The 20632-nt window shown below is 57.4% G+C and overlaps 2 protein-coding genes across 2 annotated transcripts in view; one reads left to right on the top strand and one right to left on the bottom strand.

The window, feature by feature from the left end:
• The first annotated feature begins 340 nt into the window (after positions 1-340).
• Pcsk9 (proprotein convertase subtilisin/kexin type 9) lies at positions 341-14406 on the top strand. The gene is made up of 12 exons (XM_004642595.2): positions 341-672; positions 2701-2892; positions 4048-4171; positions 6258-6391; positions 6554-6695; positions 7948-8144; positions 9375-9558; positions 10216-10389; positions 10528-10676; positions 11071-11245; positions 12622-12800; positions 13898-14406. The coding sequence occupies exons 1-12, from the start codon at positions 478-480 to the stop codon at positions 14111-14113; spliced, it is 2061 nt and encodes a 686-aa protein (XP_004642652.1). The 5' UTR covers positions 341-477; the 3' UTR covers positions 14114-14406.
• A 1287-nt stretch (positions 14407-15693) lies between these two features.
• Usp24 (ubiquitin specific peptidase 24) overlaps positions 15694-20632 on the bottom strand; it is a 131974-nt gene continuing 127035 nt past the window's right edge. Inside the window, exons 68-69 of the mRNA XM_023702674.1 lie at positions 20323-20433; positions 15694-18217 (exon numbers count right to left, since the gene is read on the bottom strand). Of these exons, the coding sequence (XP_023558442.1) occupies positions 18155-18217; positions 20323-20433 (174 nt within the window). The 3' untranslated portion in view covers positions 15694-18154. The remainder of the gene's footprint in view (positions 18218-20322; positions 20434-20632) is intronic.

Raw genomic sequence — 20632 nt, 5'->3', positions numbered from 1 at the left:
GGTGATAAAGTTGGAGCATTTGTGAGGAGGTATCCAGGCCATGTGGAGGATGCCAAGGGGAGGCTGGCGGCCTCTGCAATCAGACGACTTATGCAGGGTCCCCAAGCACAAGGAGAGACGGGGTGGGGGACAGCGAGCGCCGAGGAGGTGGGCTGCAGGGCTCCCAGCGAGCGAGGGTTGTTTCCAGCCCAAATAGGGGCTGAGATTGGCTTTTCCTCCCTCTGAGCGTAATCTGACGCTATTTGGGGAGGCAAGGCCGAAACCTGATCCTCCAGTCCTGGGGCTCCGTTAATGTTTAATCAGATAGGATCGTCCGATGGGGCTCCGGTGGCGTGATCTACCAGCCCCCGGACGTCGAGAGCACACACCCTAGAAGGCTCGGCCGGCGTCGAGGCCCGGACTCTCGCGTGGGACAGACGCACAGCTTCGAGCCGAGCACACCTGGTCTTCCGCCCGTCCCCGTCCCGCGCCGCCGTGATGCGCACCCGCGGACCTGCGCCGCCCCGGTGGCCGCTGCTGCTGCTCTTGATGCTGGGCCTCGGGCGAACCGGCGCCCCGGAGGACGAGGATAGCGACTACGCGGAGCTGGCACTCGCCTTCCCGTCGGAGGAGGACGGCCCGGCCGACGCGGCCCCGCATGTGCCCTCCGCCACCTTCCACCGCTGCGCCAAGGTGCGTGCGAGATGCAGCCTCCTCCGGCCTCAGTGTCCCCGAGCGCCTGAGGGCGGAGGGAGGGAACTTGGTCTGGATGGCCGGCCGCAGTGGGGCGCGGGGCCGGGTCTGGAGGGAGCTTGGCAGTGGCGGCGAGAGAGGGGTGCGGGGCACCGGGCACCAGGCGCTGGGCGGGGACGGGCGTCTGGCGATTTGCCTTAGAGGCCGCAACCACGGAGAGCCCTGCAGGGTCCGTCAGACGCTGCGTCCAGCCAAGGCGCACAGCCGCTGCATCCCCAGTTGTAGGGTGCTCGGAAATCGCTTACTCTTGAGCCCCTATGGAAAGAGAGACAACCGTCCTAGCCTGCGTGGGGATGAGGTCTTGCAGCTCTGTGGACCCACGAGTGACCCCCAGATCCGGTTTGGGAAGAGGCCATTTGTGGAGGGAGTCTTGTCCCGGGCTGCCGCGTGGTCTCTGGATTCACCCTCTTGCCTTGCTGGGTGGAGAGAGGTCTGGCCCCCCATTTTCAGAGGCTTTTACCTTCTATGGGGACAATGAGGGTTGTGGTCAGGGTGCTCAGGGACATTTCCTGTCTCCAGCCCCCAGAATGACTGTTCTGGAAGTACCGATACTGCATCTGGAGAGCCGGCATCCCAGACCACCTCTGGCCGGGGTGTGGCTGCCCCCGCTAGCATGGAACAGGAACTTCCTGCTTGCTTGGCCATTTGCTCCCGCTCCGTGGGTGTTTTGTAGGAATTGCATTGAGAATAGAAATAGTGTTGGCAAGCAGAAAATCATTTCAGATCAATCCTTTTGCTGTAGTCACAAGCAACTGAGGTCCAGAGAGAAGAGGCGAAGCCACCCCCGCCCCGGGACACAGAACTCGGCCTCCAGAGCTCTGATTCCACTGCGGAGTATCCTGTCCATTCATTAGATTTTCATTCGACAGAGGGCGTTGTAGATGGATCTTTGAAGCATGAATAGGAGTCCAATAAATGCCGGTGGAAGAATTTTATTTAGGCGGTGGTGGGAGGAGGAGCACAGGTGGAGAAGGCGGAATATGTTTCGAACTGAAAGTTTTTGTAGCTGATGTGATGGTAGAAGCTGACGAGTCCCCCACCCCCGTCGCTGTGCATCTGCGTATACTCACGCATCTCTATGGTGTCACTTATGCATCCGGTCTCTTGTTGCTTGTCTGAGATCTAGGTGTGGTCCTACACCCATGGGCTCTGAGTCTTTGGGTAAAGTGTTCCGGCCTCGCTCTGGCTGGAGGCCAGGGGGCACACCCGGTTGTGGGAGGGCACAGCTGCCGGGGGAGGTGACGCTAAGCTAGGAGGAGCTGGCGATTGAACCTTATTTCCGTGGGCGGAGGGAGGTCTGGCCCCCCATTTTCGGAGGCTTTTGCCATCCATGGGGACAGTGAAGGTTGTGGTCAGGGTGCTCAGGAATATTCGTCAGCTGTGAGGGCAGCTAGAGCCCTCGAGCTAACTGAAGCCAAACATGTGGGCAACTGCTTGAAGGCGCTTCTGCCCGCGTTTGCATAGCAGGAGGGGATGCTCAACACTGCCATCCCTCCCCCTCCCAGCAGGCCTGTGCTGTGGGTACCGTGGTCCCTGCCACCCAGAGGAGGCATTGAGGCTCAGGGAGGCTGTGTGGCTGGCTCAGGGCTGCACAGCTTGTAGCTTCTGGAGCCGGGATTCTGGACCATGTGAGTCTTGTCCTCAGAAGGAGAGATCAGGAGCCAGACTGGGGAGGCAGGCAGGACTAGGTGGCCTCTGGGCTGGGGTCCTGGGAGAGCCTGGTATGGCACAGGAGCAGCCACGTGGAGTACAGCCCTACATCCCCTGCAGCCTGGTTGCTGGCTCTGGCCATGTTGGGACACGTGGCCCGCATGTGTGTGTGTGTGGGGGGGGGGGTTTGTGGCTTTCTGCCCTGCTTCGGTCTCTGCAGTTTACTGTCTCCTGCTGTGACGCTAATTGCTGTTTGCATAGGGGGCTGGGGTCTGCACAGGGTCCCTTGTGGTCTGACACCTCCTCCCCCACCCTCAGGAGGCATGGAGGCTGCCCAGCACCTACATGGTGGTGCTAAAGGAGGGGACCCACCATGAGCAGACCCAGCACACAGCCCTCCGCCTGCAAACCAGGGCTGCCCGCCGGGGCTACCTCACCACCGTCCTGCACCTTTTCCACCACCTGGTCCCCGGCTTCCTCGTGAAGATGAGTGCAGACCTGCTGGATCTGGTGAGCTGCCTCTCCTCGTCTCAGTGGGTTCTCCTGGACACCAAGGGGGACGTGGCCCTTGGGGTTCCAGCCCAATGATTTCAGCTTGGGTGCAAATGCCTGTGAACCTGGCCACACCCCAGAGACCCTTCTGACTTCACCTGAAAATGAGTACAAGCATGTTCTGGTGGTACATGTCCATAATCCCAGAAATCTAGGCAGCTGAGGCAGGAGGATTGCAAGTTCCAGTCCAGCCTGGGCAACTTAGACCCTGTCTCAAATTCTGAAAGATGGCGAGGGCTGTAGCTTCATATGAAGACCCTGGACTCCATCCCCGGTACTGGTGTGTGTGTGTGGGGAATTCCAAGGCAGAGATAAGACCACCAGACATCAGGGGTGGGGTCTAGCCTGGGAAGCACATGAGGACAGGCACCAGGTCATCCCTCAACCACATGATATGAGGTGCACGCTTCCTCTCCTGGGGCAGCATGGCCCAAGTCATGGGGCTAACCATGGGTGTGGGTGGCCGAGGACCTCTGGCCTCCCTGCTCTCCTGCACCCTAAGCCAGTGCAATGGTGCACATTGTGTCCTCTAATTTAATGGCAGCACATAATCATCATTTGCACACCAATTTTCTGTGTGCCTTGGACGTGGAGGCCCAGGGTGAGAGGCCACAGCAGTACATACTTGGCAGGGGCTCCTAGGTTGCCACACTCCTGCATGTGGTCGGTTCAGGGCAGCATCCTGTGACTGAATAACTGTGTACCAGTCTGTCCTCACAGAAACAGTCTGAGCAGGCACAGGATACTGAGGCATCTACAGATGAATGGGGCCTCTAGTTGGGCTGAGTGAGGAAAGGGCACTGCGGCATGGACAGGGGCTGGTGGCACCCGATTCCTGTTGATACCCCCAGGGCTGAGCTTGGCTGGCAGTCGCTGCCAGTACACTGCGGCTGCAGCCTGGTGCTCCACTCCAGGCACCCAGGCCCCGCCAGCCTTCCTGCAGATGTGGGCTCTCGGTGCCACACTGCACTGGGCACCCCGCCTGTTAGATGGGTGAGAACATGGGGTCCTGGTCCTGGTCCTGCCCCTGCCTGCGGGGTGCGGGAAGGTCAAGTTTTGGGCCCCTGGGACATGCTTTGGGGGTGCTGGAGCAGAGTCCCCTGGCTTCTTCAGGCCCTGCGGCTGCCACACGTTGAGTACATTGAGGAAGACTCCTCCGTCTTCGCGCAGAGCGTCCCGTGGAATCTGGAGAGGATCCTCCCTGCACGGTACCAGGCAGAGGAGTACAGCGCCCCCAGTGAGCACCCTGTGGTGACCCCACCTGCTGACTCATCTGGTTCTGTGTCCCCCCTGCCCTGTGAGGGGCCTGGCTTCCCCCACTGACCCCTCCTCGTGTCCTTCCCTCCTTGTGCAGCCTCCTCTTGGTCCAGTGGTGCGCAGGCCCTGTTAGTCCCTTTCCTGGCCAGGCCTGGTGGCCCCATCTCTATGCAGGAGCAAGGATGCCCTTTTTTGCTGTCTCTATACAGGTGGCCTGATAAGCTGCCCTCACCTGGGGGAGGGGCACAGTCGGACAGACCCCTGGGTATCTGTGACTCCTGGCTGGGCTCTGCTGGCCTTCTGCTCACCCTGTCTCTGTCCTGAGAGGCTCCCTGTAGAGATGGAGGGTGGGGAGGGGAGCAGCCCAGGCTTTAGCAGGACCTTGCAGGTGACAGCTAGATTCCAGGGAACAGTACAAGATCTGAGGGTCTCCTGGCCTGGGATCTTGTGCTTCATGGTCAGAGGGGAACTCAGTTGCTACTCATGAGCTCCTAACTGTGAGATCTTGGGGAGCCACTTCCCTCTCAGAGCATCTTCTTGTCACAAGTACAGTGGGCATGGTACCCGTGTCCACGTCCTCCCGGGTGGTTGAGGCTCTAGTGGCAGATCAGGACTCCAGTGGGGCTCAGGGCCTGGAAATAGAGCATGTGGCCTTGAGGATGCTCCTTCTTGCCTTTCCTTCTTGGTGGCCACAGCATCCCTGCCTTGTGTCTCTGCCCCTATCCTCTCTGTTCCTCTGTAAGGACCTCTGTATGGACCCAGTGTCTGGAGGTCCCTGACTTGATGGGTGCAGTATAGTCTGGGGTCAGGGTGTGAACATAGCTTCCTGGGACCACTGCCTGCTCCACCCACTCCTGCCTGGGAGGTGCTGCATTGCCCCTAGCGGGTGAAGCACGGAGGCCAAAAGCTGCGTGTGGAGTCCTGGAGTCGTGGGGGCCTTGGCTGGAGGAGGATTTCCAGCAATGCTGGGCTGTGGTGAGGCAGGTGGGCGCCTTGGGGACAAGGCTGGCTGGCCCCAGGGTACACCTTCCATTCACGCGGCACAAACGCAACTGGGGCACCCTTGAGCTGTGGGACCTTGAACACTGCTCTGGCTCTCTAAGTCTTAGATTCCTCTTCCAGAGGGAGGTAGTGATGGTCCTGGAGGGGCTGTTTGCAAGGCAAGGCACCTACTGCGGCAGCATGGCTGGTAGTACTGGAAGGTGTGGGTCTAGCCACCTCCTGTCCTCATTCAGCAGTAACTCCTGGAGCAACAGCGGTGCTGGCAGCCTTCCCCAAGGCTCTGCTGGCCAGGCTCAGGCTCTCTCTGAGACCCGAGGCTCCTTCCTCCTCCCTCTGCTCCTTGCAGCCGAGCTGCATGGCGACCTGCAGGTTCTCCCTGCCTTCTCCTGTGCCCCTCACCTGTCTTGCTTGGCAGCCTTCTTCCTGAAGAACCCCGTTTTGTGGGAAACTGTGCTTCTTGGGGAACCTCACTTCCTGGAGAACATACTTCCTGGTGACCCCATTTCCCAGAGAACCCCATTTCCTGGGGAACCCCATTCACCCTGGAGAAAGGAGGAGTGCATGTCAGGCTTTGGGTAGACTGCTGTAATTCAGGTCTGGAGGAAACAGCCCCCGGGACCCTCCTGGCACCTGTAGAGAGCACATGGTCTGAGCCTGAGGAGTAGCACCTGAGTCTCCATTTCCTCAATACAAAGAACTGGCAGCTCGGGCTGCCCTGCTCTGCTTCCATGCCTCAGCCCCGCTGTGCCCAGGCTGAGCTGGGAAAGGCTGTACCCAGGCTCGCTGCACAGCGTGCTCCTGACTCTCTTCTCTATATGCCTGTCACTTGCCAGCCACAATAATGCTCCTGAACCAGTTACCCTGGCTCCTTTCCCCACTCCATCACTTGCCACTGACTCAGCCACAGACAGCTCCTGCCCCCTCCCTGCCACATTGTAGACAGACATGTGTGCAGCTGAGAGGCTCTGTGTGTAAGGTGCCGTGACTTAGCGTGCACAGCGCCAGCTCCCACACAGCCGTAATGCCAGCGTCCGGTGGTTCTCTCCTGGTGCTGCCTGGGGAAGGTGGAGGCGGCCTGGTGGAGGTGTACCTCTTAGACACTGGCATCCAGAGCGGCCACCGGGAAATCCAGGGCAGGATCACAGTCACCGACTTTGAGAGTGTACCCGAAGAGGATGGGACACGCTTCCACAGACAGGTGCGCACCCTCTGCCCCCGTCTTGGCCTCATGGCTGTGCCCCTGCTGTTCCGCCCCTCCCTGGCTGTCAATGGTGGGGTGAGGGTGTCCATCCATCTGTCCCTTGCGGATACGTCGAGGGGTGGCAGCCTTTCTCATGAGATCCTTGTGTTGCTCGAGCAGGCAAACAAGTGTGACAGCCACGGCACCCACCTGGCTGGTGTGGTCAGCGGCCGGGATGCAGGTGTGGCGAAGGGTGCCAGCCTACGCAGCCTGCGTGTGCTCAACTGCCAAGGAAAGGGCACAGTCAGCGGCACCCTCATAGGTGAGTGGCACCTGGCAGAGAGGGGTTCAAGTCTGGGAAGCCCTGGTGTGCCCTGACTGGGGAGCAAAGGGGGCCTTGGCTGGAGCTCTAGTGGGACAGAGCTGGCAGGGGTCATGGGTGCACACAGAGAAGCTGAAGCTTCGAAGGGTGGAGGCTTTGTCCAGGCCCTGGGTCAGGCTCTCTGCAAGATCCCACACTAGTCCCCTCTGCAACTCCTTTAAAAGTTCGGTTTTCTTGGAGCTGGACGTGGTGGTGGATTCCAGGTGAGGTCAAGGCCAACCTGGGCTACAGAGTGAGTTCAAGCCTAGCCCGACCTGTGTAGCAAGACCTGGGCTCAACTGCCAAGGAAAGGGCACAGTCAGCGGCACCCTCATAGGTGAAAGCAAAAAGCAAAATAAGATAAAACAAAACAGAAGTTCTGTTTTCCATCACGCTGTCTTAGATTTGGGCAGCGCCTGAGGTGAGTTCAGCAAGCTTTCTCCATCTCTGTTCTCTGAAGCAGTAGACTCACTGCCTGCATGGGTGACAGGGTCCTGCAGCTACTGTTGCCGGGCACACACCATGACTGGGCAGGCCTTTTAGAGGAGCTGGTAACAGAACTTTGGCAGTCTCTGCTGGAGATGCCAGCCAGTCTGCTGTGTGGGCACCTGGGAGTTGGTGCTGATTGCTAGGACAGTGGCCTGTGGGTAGAGAAGAGGGAGGATGTCTGGCTTATGATATCCTGCTGTGGCCAGACACCAAGCCAAGGGGCTTTTACACCTTGACCCTGGGCCAGCCCAGGGCACTTGTTCAGCTGCTAGCTGGCTGAAGAGGGTGCCCTGCACAGGCGATGCAGCTGGAGCTGGCGATGCCACTGGGGAAGGTGCTGGCTCTGGGCCCCACACAGCAAGCCCAGTTTGGGCCAGACCTGTGCAACCCTTGAGGCTGCAAAGGTCCAGGGGCCCACCTGTGTACTCAGTTCACCCCTGGGCTCTCCCAGACTTGCCATTGGGCTTTTGAGGGAGGTGAAGCATTGTGAAGTCCGAGCCCAGGGCCAAATTCTTCCCCAGAGCTTGGTCTTCTCTCTTTAGGCTTCAGCTAGTGGATGGGGCCCATGTATGTTCCAGTGCCCATCTGCTTAGAGCAGATGAGTCCCTTAGAAAAGCAGTACATACCCTGGGGGTGCCGCCATTGGGTGCCACCCTCTGTACCTATGAGGACGAGGCTGTGGGGGAAAGCAGGTCTGGGGAAGTGACTCGGCTTTACTCCCCAGGCCTGGAGTTCATTCGGAAAAGCCAGCTGGCTCAGCCCGTGGGGCCGCTGGTGGTGCTGCTGCCCCTGGCTGGTGGGTACAGCCGCACCCTCAACGCTGCCTGCCACCACCTGGCAAGGGTGGGGGTGGTGCTGGTTGCGGCAGCCGGCAACTTCCGGGACGATGCCTGCCTCTACTCCCCAGCTTCAGCTCCAGAGGTGGGTGCCCTGGTGCTGCCCCATGGTGGCCAATGTCCTGGCCACTGCCCCCCAAAGGTCTTCTCCATGCCCCACCCCAGGCTGCTGATCCTCGGTCCTCCAGCCCCTGTGGGGGACAGAATAGCACCGCAGCTCTCTCTTGTCACCTGCCTCCTCCCCAGACACTCAGGTAGCTGGGACTTGACCAAAGGACAGTCAGCCCAGAGCATCCTGGCCCCATTGATGTGATCTGTGGCTTCCCAGCCCTAAGTCCCTGCAGAGATCTCGTTACTCCTGCAGCAAGCAGGCTGAAGGCTGGGGGCTGGGGCTAGGGGTACTGGGCTGTAGCCCTCATGTCATCCGCAGTGCTATGTGCCTGCAGGTCACTGGGCCATGTGAACACAGGGAGGGCTCAGAGGAGCAGGCTTCACGTCCCCACCTGCACGACGTTTTGGGGGATCTGCCGCGTGCAGGGCCATCTGAGTGCAGTGGCCAGGGGAGGACTTCCCAGCAATGCTTGGGCCTGGCAGGCTGATGGCTGGCATGGGAGGTGCAGAAGTTACCCTGTCATTCTGCCCTGTGGGAGGCTGAAGTAGGAGGAATTCAGGCTCGCACCCAACCTGGTCCATTTGATACAGGGTCTCACTGTGCAGCTTGCACTCATGGCGAGCCTCCTGTTTTCAGCCTCCCCAGTGCTGGGATTACAGGCATGCAGCACCATGCCTGGACTCAAGTCTGCTCAGCACACCCGAGGGTGAGGGGGCAGGGTGCCATGCGGTACTGAGGATCAAACCCTCGTCTCTGCCTAGTGGACTTAGGCAAGCACTTAGTCCACTGAGCTATCTCACCAGCCCATAGCCTCCAAATTTAAAAAAGGGCTGGTGATGTCACCCAGTGTGAAGGACCTGGGCTCACCCTCAGGACTCTGACCAAGCAAGTGAAAGACGACCTAGAACCTGTCCCGCCTCCCTGCTTTGCAGCACTTAAAGTAGGACTAGTTCCCCCTCTGTCGCATGTCTTCCCATGAGACTGCTCTGCACAGGGTCGTTGGAATGTGCATGCATATGGTGAGGAGCACAGGTGGGTCAGGGCACAAAGTATCAGAGTTCTGCCTGTGGGAGTCAGAGTTCCCTAGTGTGAACAGAGTTCCCCAGTTGGGTGTGTGGGAGTTGGCCAGCGTGGCTGGCAAGGTCTGTCCTCCTTGCACCCTTCCCTCACTCTTCTCTGCCACCCCCCTCCTCACCTTTCCAGGTCATCACAGTTGGGGCCACCAATGCCCAGGACCAGCCAGTAACCCTGGGGACCTTGGGGACCAACTTTGGCCGCTGTGTGGACCTCTTTGCCCCAGGGGAGGACATTATTGGTGCCTCCAGTGATTGTAGCACCTGCTTTGTGTCACAGAGTGGGACGTCACAGGCTGCTGCCCATGTGGCAGGTCAGTCACCGCCGCTGTGGCCACCATGGGCCCCAAGGATAGACAGGGTCTGGGGCAGGATGCACACGTGTGAGTGGCTGCACAGGCGCCACCGGTTGGCCAGCTCTGTCCCTGGGCTGGTGGGGGTGACACTGAGTGGAAGAGGGGGCGGGGAAGGAGAGAGCAGGAAGGAGGGACACTGCGTCAGCAACCTAACTTCCTCCCAAGAGCCCCACCTTCTGGGCTCCACCACCTTCCAGCAGTGCCACAGGCTGTGGACCAAGCCTTAGTACTAGACGCCTGGGGGACACGGCAGATCCAGACCGCAGAGGCGCCCTCCGGCAGCTCTCAGCTAATGGGAGAGGTGGTCCCCGAAACAGGAGAGCAGAGCCTTCAGGGATCCAGCAGCATGAGCCCAGAGGAGGCGCCAGAGCATTCTGAGGGGCAGGGAAGGCTTCTTGGAAGAGAGACACTTGATCTAGCCTGTCAGGGATGAATAGGAGTTCACTTGGTAAGGACCAGGGCCCAGCAGGAGGAGAGCAGGATGTCTTAGTAGCTGGCTTTGCCTCCACAGCAAACCATGGGCGGCTTCCTGAAGGGTAGTGTGGTGCTTTGGAGGCCTTGGTTAGGAAGGAGGGCCACACTGCCACCAGCTCTGACCACCCCATCCCACCCCAGGCATAGTGGCCATGATGCTGAAGGCTGAGCCAGAGCTCACGCTGGCTGAGCTGCGGCAGAGGCTGATCCACTTCTCTGCCAAAGACGTCATCAACGAGGCCTGGTTCCCTGAGGACCAGCGAGTGCTGACACCAAACCTGGTGGCCACACTGCCCCCCAGTACCCACAGAGCAGGTGAGCAGGGTAGAGGGTGGCTGGTGGCCAGTGGCGTGCCCATGGCCCTGAGAAGTCCTGGGCCCAGTAGGAGCTGACCCCTACTAGGGTCCCTGGGGACTGCCCTCTGGGTCCCTCCTCACCAGGGGCCTGTTGCAGGGGGCCAGCTGCTCTGCAGGACGGTGTGGTCAGCACACTCGGGGCCCACGCGCATGGCTACCGCCCGGGCCCACTGTGCCCCTGGCGAGGAGCTGCTGAGCTGCTCTAGTTTCTCTCGGAGTGGGAAACGGCGGGGCGAGCGCATCGAGGTAGCCTGCCCTGTGTGTGTGTGTGTGTGTGTGTGTGTGTGTGTGTGTGTGTGTGTGTTAGACTCCTGCCTGGGGCCCTGGGTGCCATGAGGGGGCTGCTGGGGAGGAAGCCATGCCTGTGTCCCAGGGATGCCGTGGGATGGAGGTGCCTGCCTGGCATGGGCAGCATGGATGGGGCCCTTGGGGCTGGGTGGTGGTGGTGGAGCAGGATCAGCCCTGTGCCTGACTTCTGGATTCCCCCTGTCTCAGTATCTGAAAGAACTTCAGGAAACCAAGAGCTGCCCACAGCAGAGCAGTGTTCCAGGCAGGCATGGGTCCTGGTCCCCAGAGGGCCTCAGGCCCCTGCAGCCCTGCATCCCGGTAAAGCAGGCTTGGCCTCTGTCTCTGGCTGCAGGACCTCAGGGGCAGGCGAGTGTGCCTGGCCCACAACGCATTTGGGGGTGAGGGCGTCTACGCTGTTGCCAGGTGCTGCCTGCTGCCCCAGGCCAACTGCAGCGTGCACATGGCCGTGGCTGTGGCTGGGATGAAACCCCATGTTCACTGCCACCAGCAGGACCAGGTCCTCACAGGTAGGAGGCTGGCCTTTCTCCTCACACCTCTGGCCCAGCAGGCATGGTACACAGGGGGTGAGCAGTTGGGTGTCCATGTACCTATTGTAAGCCCAGGGTTGCACTTCCACTGTGGGGCCCTGGTAGTTGATTTTGTCTTTCTATCCTGGCTTTCTTCTACCTAAGAAGGGAGATACCCTCCTATGGTGGTGGCAAAGTGGGGACAGCTAGAACAAGCCCTGGGTGGCTAGCCAGGAAGGAAGGGCTCCAAGGCCAGGTCCACAATGAGGCAGACCTTGGGCTAGCGCCACTCTGTCCCCAGCAGGTGGGCATGCTGCTGACCAGGTCTGAGCCTCGGTTTCCCAGTCTGTGAAATGGGGGGGTGCTGCATGTTCTAGCGTTGTTATTGCCATCTCTTACTGCCTTTCCTTGTCTGAAGGGCCACTCTGTCAAAAGTATGTCACACATGCAGCAGGAAGTCTCTCCTGCATGGAGAGGGGATGGTGTTCAGGTGGCAGGAGGCTGAGCTGTCCTGGATTGGTGGAGTTCAGGTGCCCGGAGGGCTTGGAGACAGCAGGGGGCCATGACCGTGTTGGGGATGGAAATGCAGTGGAGGGCCCGGCAGAGCAGCCTGGTGTGCTGGCAGGGTTTGAGTGGGGAGAGGGGCTGGGTGTCCTGGGACTGGGCAGGGGCTGGTGCCCTTGGCTTGCTTTCTGCATCAGCGTCCTGGGCCCTGAAGCATGCCTAGCAGAAAGCCTGGGCCCAGCAGCCGTGGATGGGCTCTGCCTGTAGACACTGCCTGAGCTGTTTTGCAGTGAGGGGCCTTAGAACTGGGCACACTGAGGGCTTTCCCAGGGCACACTGAGAGCATTGGCAGTCATGGCCCTAAGACAGGTCACGGACTGTGCTGAGACTTCCCACACATGTCTATTTCATTGTCACAGGGCAGTGATGTCACTGTCACTGTTTCACAGGGAAGCTGAGGCTCGTTACAGCTGCATGATTATTGTCTGTGATTTTGCGCCACTTCAGGCCCATGGGAGGAGCACCTAGGTGCCGGGCTCAGGCCTCAACTCTGCTGGAGGCTGGAGGGGGTAGGACCCAGGAGGCTTTCAGTTTCAGGCCTTGGACTCCTGTCCCATCGCTCCCATCTCAGAGTGGCAAGGAGACCATGTTTGTACTGAGAATTGAGGTTCACAGAGGTTGAATGCTTTCCTAAGGTCACATAGGAGGGACTCAGCAGAGCAGAGGTGAGAACCCTGGGATCCTGCTGCTCAGGCCAATCTCTTTCCTGTCTGAGCTGTCCCTGGGTGTCCCCAGCCTCAGGCCTTAATGCTATGGGGGCAGGAAGAGGGTCCCCAGCATTCCCAACATGGAGTCGATCCTTCTCTACCCAGGCTGCAGCGCCCACTGGGAGGCTGAGGATTTTGGTGCCCACGGGTGGCCTGTGGTGAGGCCAGGTAGGCCCGGCCAGTGTGTGGGCCCCAAGGAGGCCAGCGTACACGCGTCCTGCTGCCAGGCCTCTGGCCTGGAGTGCAGAGTCAAGGAGCATGGTGTCCCACAGCCTGTGGAGCAGGTGAGGAGCAGGCCGGGTGCATGCGACTGTCCCTTACACTTCGAGTTAGTACTGGTGCCCCTGTCACACTGTCACATGTCGGGGTGGGGTGTTGGGTGCAGGCCGTGTTTGTGGTGCTGCTGCTGAGCTCCGTTGCCCTTACAGAACATAGTAGATGTGGTGCACAGAAGTACTACACGTGGTTCCATAGTCTGCCGAGAGGGGGCAGAGGGCCAAGAGCTTTGGCTGACTGAGGAGGCTGAGGTGACACAGCTGTGTCTGGGGGAGGGGTGCTGTCACCAGGCTGAAGGGCAGGCCCACCTCAGACCTGGGGTGCCCCAGCGCCCTGCAAGTTCTAGGGCTCTGAAAAGATGACATGGAGAAAAAATAACAACAACAACAACAAAAGATGACATGGAGGATGCAGAGCCAGGAAGGGAGGGGAGGTCAGGAAGGCCTCACTTGGACAGTGGGCATGGCAAGCCAGTGGGCACATCCCAGGAATACCACTCAGGCAGAGGGGACAGCTACGCAATGGCAGGAGTGTGGGGCAGGCACAGTGGCAGATGCCAGTAATCCCGGCCTCTGGAGGCTGAAGCAGGAGGATGACACAGGTGAGCCTAGCCCATACAACTTTGCCAACTAAACTAGAAAGGGCTGGGGATGTGACTCCGCTGTTAGGAAGGAGGGGGTGGGCCTAGTGGGCCAAGGCCATGTCAGTGGTCTGAGTCCCCAGGTCAGACTCCAGGTCTGCTGGGTGGGTGGGAGCCTGAGGCAAGGGTGGGGTATAGCAGCTTGCTCCAAGCTGAGCTGAGGCTGCACTGCAGTGACGGTAACAACGGGGCTCCTGTGATGGTGCAAGTAGGGCATGGGACCTGGAGGATGTGGAGGTCCTGGGACACAGTTGGTGGGCAGGGGAGATGTAGTAAGGCCAGCTGAGTGGCAGGGGCTGGTGTGCAAGATGGGGCACTTAGAGCACATCTGTGGTTGGTGCTGGGCGTGGGCCACCAGGGGTGAGCTGCAGAGCCAGGGCTTGGCATCGTAGCCCTGGGGCTTGTTGGGACAAAGTGAAGCCCAGGTGGTATAGACACGTGCTGTCTCCTCCCGGGCTCTGGCAGGTTACTGTATCCTGTGAGGACGGCTGGACGCTGACGGGCTGTAGTGCCCTCCCCGGAGCCTCCTTGGTCCTTGGGGCCTACGCCGTGGACAACACATGTGTGGTGAAGAGCCGTGCCATGAAGGTGGTAGGCAGAACCAGTGAGGAAGCTGTGGCAGCTGCTGCCATCTGCTGCCAGGGCCGGGCCTTGGAGCAGGCCTCCTGGCAGCGCCAGTGACAGCCTTGCCAGGTTGGGGGCCCACATAGGCTGAGCCTGGGCCTGCAGGGACAGATGTGCTGCCTGGTGCTGCCAGGGCTCCTTGCCTGGGAGGACTCACCTGGGCCCCGGGGTGGGCTGCAGCCTGGCCCCATCACACCTCCACCTCCGCAGCACAGCACAGAAGCTGGGCTCCACCTGTGCACAGCTCACGGCAGAGGACCTGCCTGTGTCTGAGCTCTTGCGGTGTGCCAGGCACTGTCATTTCCCTGAGGGAGGGAGGATGTGGGGGACCGTCGGGAGCGTTGGGCCAGGGTGGCCTTACCTTGCCTGCCCACATTCGAGAAGGCCCTTTGGGATCCCTGGCTAATGGGGAGTCTTTTTTACACCCCTTGGTGAGGGCAGGGAAGAGATCTGTGCCCGTTTCTCCCCGTCAGTAACAGTGGCACCCTACCTGATGGAGGAACATACGGGACTAGAGGGACAGTACCCACCACACACTGTGGGAAGTGGGATGGGGCTGGGATGAGAGCTGGTGCAGTCTGGTGAGAAGCCAGGCTTCTGCTGTGCCAGGCTGGGGTCGCTCCTGATGTCTTGGTGGGCTGTGGAAAGAGGCAACTGTCTCCCCTGTGCAAACCTCTCCTCTGCTGCCTTTTTATACCACAAAGCTTTCCCAGAATGGTTTGGCTTTTGTAACTTGTAACTTGGTATTTATTCTGGGTTTTGTAGCATTTTTATTGTTACTTTTAAAAATAAAATTGACTTTGCCATGATAGCCTGGAGCTACCTGCCTCAGGATGCCCCCGTGTAGCAGGGCATCCTCGGGGGTGGGGGCGACAGGCCTCGGCGGAGCCTGCTGCAGACTGCTCAGGGATGCAGAGCCTCCACCTAGGTTTTGGGGCCAAGTGTGCCCCGGGCTGGCGCACCCTCCCACCTTCTCCCTGCAAGCAGACCCAGGCCTGCAGAGTGGGTCTGTGGGCTGTCTGTCAGCGTGCCAGGACTTGTCTACAACTGCCATGTGTGGACAGGAATCAGGTCAGATTTCAGCCAAGTCTGCTCCTATCCTACATGGAGTGGGAAGTCCTGGTTCCCTGCTGGGCTGGTGCCTATGTCTTAGGCAGGGTCTGTCTCTCCACAGGCCACACCATGTATAGGGGATCTCTCAATCCTTGTTTCCCTACAATTCCATGTCAGGCTGGTGGCCCTTGGGCCCCACACCTGCTGTGCCACCGGAGGGACAACTTGGCTCTTGTGGATGGTTGGCAGGTGGTCACCAGCTGCCAATGGTGAGGAGGACCTGGCCTACAGGGGTAGGGACCCACACGAACAGAGCACAGGCCCAGACCCAGGGGAGGCAGGACTTGGCAGGACGCCCACCTCAGGCGAGCCTGCAGTAATACAGGAGAGGGCTGCAGGCGGGATGTGAGTCAGCACCTTCGTCCACACTCTGCCCAGGAGTCCAGAACTGTGACCAGCGAAGGTCCCGGAGACCTGCAGTCTGGCAGCCACAGAACCAGCCCTAGCCAGGCCCCAGGCGCACTGTGCCCACTGTGGCTTGATTCTTGACATCTGGAGAAAAACACTGGTGAGACTCTTAAGGCTACATTTTTGAAAAATTTATTTTGTACTTTCAGAAGCTAAGAACTCTGCCACGCATGAACCAAATTTAGAATTAAAGAGTCTTTCCTAGTTTATCTACTTTCTTTTGAAATTTTATAAACAAGATTTTGTACACAAAGAGGTAGCAGAGGACAATTCCAGTCTGCTTGTTTCAAGCTCAAAAGGGACTGCACACGCCTTGACGTGTGCAGGGAGGGTAGGCCAGGCCAGGCCAGGCCAGGCCAGCGAGAGGACCTGGTGCTCTAGGTCCCAGGACTCGTGCTAGCTGCCAGTGGCTGCTGCCCGAGTCCACCAGAGTGTCGTGGTGAGCTGCCCTGGGATGCCCAGAATGGCCTTCATCACACGGCTCCAACAACACGGAGCGCTGAGTCCTTTGTGCAATTCCTGCTCAATTTGCAGACTGTTGTGAAAGGTTATAAAAACATCTTCATCCAAAAAATTGGCAGTAAAAATGATAACTTTTCCAAGGCAAGCCTGTCACAATTGTCACTTTGTGGTACTACATTAAAAAAAAGTCCTCAGCAGGTCTGTTGACTGCAGCTGTTGGAAATCAAGTGGTTACTGGCATAGTGGAATCGATGCTCACTGCAACAACCTAAGGACAGGAACCAAAGCTGGAGTGAGGCGACCCTGATGCGGCTTTGCATGAGGATGGCAGGGCGGGGGCAGGAGGTGTTTCCATAGGAAATAAGGGGACGAGAAGTGGCGATTTCACTCCTGATTTGGGGCTCCTGAGAGTGCAGCTGCCAGCGAGGATATTCCAACAGGTATCCTCGCTAGCATTTCATAGTCCTACACAATCTTTACGTGAAGATGGGTATGGACAGGTGAGGGCTGGAGGGGGATACAGCAGGATATGGGATATTCCAAATCACATCACACTCAGAACTGCAAGAACACCAGAACCATCTCAGAGGCGCTGCCTGCCTACATCTGTTTCTCTGGCCCTTCCCATCTTCACAAGTTTCTGACTAAAGCTGTCAGCAGCCTATGCTGTTTTGGAGGACGGACAATGTCTGGCCACAGCTGAACAGCAAGGGAAGGGCTGAGGGAGCACAGCGGCAATGCTGTTTGCCCATCACACGTCCCCACAAATGCGAACACAATCAAAAAGGCACTTTGGGGGTGGCTGCGCCTCTTTGACTTGCACGTTTAACAGTGGCAACCTGGCACCTACCCTAGTTCTGCACACAGCGAGCTGAAGGTAAGGCAGAACTTGTAACTAGAGGCCAAACAGAACAAGGCATGACCAGGTCCAAAGACAGAATGTGCCAAATACAAGAGTGTCACTGTGGTCCTCACCCCGCCCCAGAAGGGAGCGACGGCACAGGGAGTGCAGCTTTCGGATGAGTGCGCCTCTCCAGTGGCTTCTGGGGAAGCTGCCCCCCTGCTTTTTAGGACGATGAGTCATGTTTAAGAGAAGCCAAGCCTTACATCTCCATGTACTGAGAGTACCGCAGAACTTCTAAAGCAGCGGCCCCCTAATTCAGACACTTAACTTCATGTCTGACCACTACCAAGGGCTTCAGAAGTTACCTTTCCAGTAAAAGCAAACGATTGCAGATCACATGACTTAAAAGACTACAGTTTATTCAATATGTCTCCAAGCATTAAAAAGATACTTTTATGAAGTCAAACTCAATAAAATTGTATCTTAAAGTGCTTTTTATTTTGTCTTAAAATTTGTTTTGGGAACCACTCATAACTTCTTTAATGACTGATGTCAAAGAATGTATCCTGTACTTCTGAAGAACACAGATTTTTTTTACTGCTCTTTTCAATCTTACGTGTATCAGAAAATACCTTAAAGAGCTTAATCATTTCCCAATTTTTGATCCTGGTAACATTTCATCAAGATTTAGGCTTATGCCCAGGGCTCTCAATCAGACCCATCAGGAAGTCTATACAAGAAGGGAGACATATTAAATACAAAGGTCTGTGTAAACTGAATTCTTTAACTACTATTTTACAATGAAAAGGAATTTTACCACGTAATCTTTACATCATTTAAATTGGATATTCCTATTTGATGTTACTGTAAGATTAAAAATTTGCCCCCACAAACCTAAAGGCAGCTTGCTATTCCTTTTTCTTAAAATATAAAAAGCAAAGGGAATTTTTTTTTGTTGTTGTTGTATTGTGGAGAAAACAGCTTTCCCCACTCTTCTGCTCATGTAACAAAAGTCTGCTGCCAGCTTTACTTCCTAAATCACCACAGAAGTGTCCATTCGTCTGCATGGGGACCACGCCTCAGGACAGCTGGCCACACGCTGCTGCCTCCTGGCCTTCTCGTAGCCAGGGAAGCCTCCTCAAGGACATGGCCCCTGGAGTCCGTAGCCTCCTGGCCTGCCCCCAGGTTCCAACAAGGGTTTCAAAGATGAGATTCTGTTTCCAGAAGGTGCCGGCATCCGGTTTTGTTACTTAGGTGCTGGACACATTTCTCTAAGGATCGACATCATCAAGGTCACTTCTTAGGTCGCCAATCATCATGGGAGATTCTGAACCCTGTGGAAAAGAACAGGCAGAAATCTGTACCATTAAACTCAGGTAAAATTTTCTGTACTGACTTCCTATTTATGACTCAGTAGAATAAGTGCTTCTCTGGCAAGCTCAAGAGTCTGAGTTCAATCCCTGTTCCACCAAAAAATAAAAAAAAACAATCCTGCGGTGGGGGGACCCCTTCATGTAGCAACTTGGCTGTTTACTGACACCAAAATGCAGCACTAGGTGTTACAGCTTCCTTTTGACAATTTGTGATTCTGAGAAACACTTTGATGTCTAAGTCACTTAGTCACTGAGGCAACCCAGTGCCCCTCACCTAGGGCTGCCTGTTCTCATGCCCACAAGCAGACTCTTCTCGGAACACTGAAGAGCAGTGGGACAAAGCTGGGGGTGACCAGCTGCCACTACCATCTGCTCTGTGCTGGGCACTCTGCCTGCCCATGAGCACTAAGTCATTTTCAGGTCTGCATGCTGTCTTTGTCGTCAATGGCATTGGCCTGTTTTATGTGCTCCAAATTTCTGAAGATCTTGCATGAGCCCTGGGAGTGGGCTGAGTGGGGGTGGAAAGCAAGGAGATGGGGACCACTTTTGTGGCAGTGACACCAGTGGGAGCAGGATGAAGCAACAGAAGGGCCTAAGGCAGAGGAACACGGTGTATCTGGCAAACCAAAGTGCTGATTCAAATCCAAAGCAGCAATGGCTGGGGCTAGATATACAGGAGACAAATCACATGGGACTATGTGACATGTTCTGGCCTCTACTTAGCAGAAAAGCTACAACAGGCTTTGGCAAGTGGGCCAGACAATAACACAAGTAGAGGCAGGCAGTTCTCCCAAAGCCCTGAAGATTTAGATGCTTAGGAGCCAGGAGAGATGAGTGAATACCGTGGGTCTGCGGACCTTGGTGCGCATGGGGGCCAGCCAGGATGACCCCTGAGCACCCTGGCTCATGCTGGCACATGGGTGCTGAGGGTGGCGAGGAGGGCTTGGCTGTGGTGGCATCTTCCAGACATGGTAGGCACAGCTGTCAGGAGCGAGAGTGCTAGGTGTGGATGAAGGTACGGGGCAGGAGCAGAAGAGAGCAAGAGCACAAGGATAGAGCAGAGACCTGTGGGACATCTACTGGGGACCTGGAGGAGGGCAAGGTGTCGGGAAAGGACAGGAAGTGAGCATCAGAAGAAGGGAGGAGTGGCGGGCAGCATCAGTACAAACCACTTGCAGTCCGAGTCAGGCTGGACAGGGCTGAAGAATGAGGGAGAGAGGAGGATGTGGAGGTAGTTCAGTTAGGAGTGGGGAGAAGAAACGTTTAAGGGGACGGAAGAGAACTGTGCTGAAGCACTGCCAGGAAGGAGGGCAGAGGGAGAGCTCAAGACGCACAAAGGACACAGAAGTAAAGTTCTGTCAAGACGAGGTGGTGAGGAGGATGTGGGACAGTAGGTGCTGTGGCAACAGGTCTGGAAACCAGTGGCCTGGAAGCTCCTGTTTAACAGCTTGTCTTCTCTGCAAAAAAAGGAGGTGAAGTGGTAACCTGCTGAGTGACTGGGTCGGGTGAGGTCCTTGTGAGAAATCTACATAATGGCTGCTTATAAGCCCATGCAAGGAGCACTAAGGAACGACAGACACAGGCCCAACAACACGCACTGAAAGCAGCCTGGTGGGACGGGCCCATGGGAGACTGCTGTGAGGAAGGCACAGACCCGTGGCGGGACGGAATGAACGTAACTACAGGCATGCTCAGTTTGCATTCTGCATGTTGTAAGTGTTTGAGGAGTACTTCTATTCTCTAGTGATGAGCAATGGAAGTATTCTTAAGGAAATGGGCTAGCATGTTCGAGTCCCCTGGTAAGCAGGCCCACCACTGTGGCACCGACTTTTCTCTTGCGGGTGTGTACAGGAAGGCTGGCGAAAGAGAAGCAGGAAGGGCCACGTGAACAGCACCTGGGGGCTGGCCCCTGCAGTGGCGGCCAGATGCCCAGGCCATGCCCTGGTTGCCCTGCTGCGTTCTTTGTCTGCCAGCATGAGACACCCATGCAGCACCCTGCTGGCTGCAGCGGCTCTGCAGGGAAACTCAGTGGTGGGCTCGCCTTGGCCAGACAGGCCTGTCTGTACCTGCTGCAAGTGCCTTTCTCCGTTCTCGTTGGCAGGACTGCTCTCCGACCCGTTACTGCTGCCTGACTGCTCCTTCTCATTCAGCAGAGCTGTGGCATATGCTAACGTATCCTGCAGGATGTTAGAGCACAGCAAAAAAGTTATGGGCTCTCCCCACATCAGATACTGCCTTTGTTGACCTGTGGTGGCAATAGGGGCCTAGAGAGGTTCCTCATCCCTGGCTGCATAGCACCAACCTGCCCCCCCTGCTGCAGCCCAGCCCAGCTGGTCTTCCAGGCCAATGATCTGCCGCGTTTGTCCGAGTGTCCAG

The sequence above is a fragment of the Octodon degus genome, unplaced genomic scaffold (genome assembly GCF_000260255.1).
Source record: "Octodon degus isolate 3935 unplaced genomic scaffold, OctDeg1.0 scaffold00156, whole genome shotgun sequence".
In the NCBI taxonomy this organism is placed as follows: domain Eukaryota; kingdom Metazoa; phylum Chordata; class Mammalia; order Rodentia; family Octodontidae; genus Octodon; species Octodon degus.
This window is presented reverse-complemented; position numbering and strand designations above follow the sequence as displayed.

Bases quoted from the DNA above. Each gene is read 5' to 3' on its own strand.
- Pcsk9 (XM_004642595.2), top strand. From the start codon at position 478: ATGCGCACCCGCGGACCTGCGCCGCCCCGGTGGCCGCTGCTGCTGCTC. The intron at 9,559-10,215 runs GTCAGTCACCGC...ATCCCACCCCAG, and splicing joins GGCTGCTGCCCATGTGGCAG to GCATAGTGGCCATGATGCTG. The intron at 11,246-12,621 runs GTAGGAGGCTGG...TTCTCTACCCAG, and splicing joins GCAGGACCAGGTCCTCACAG to GCTGCAGCGCCCACTGGGAG.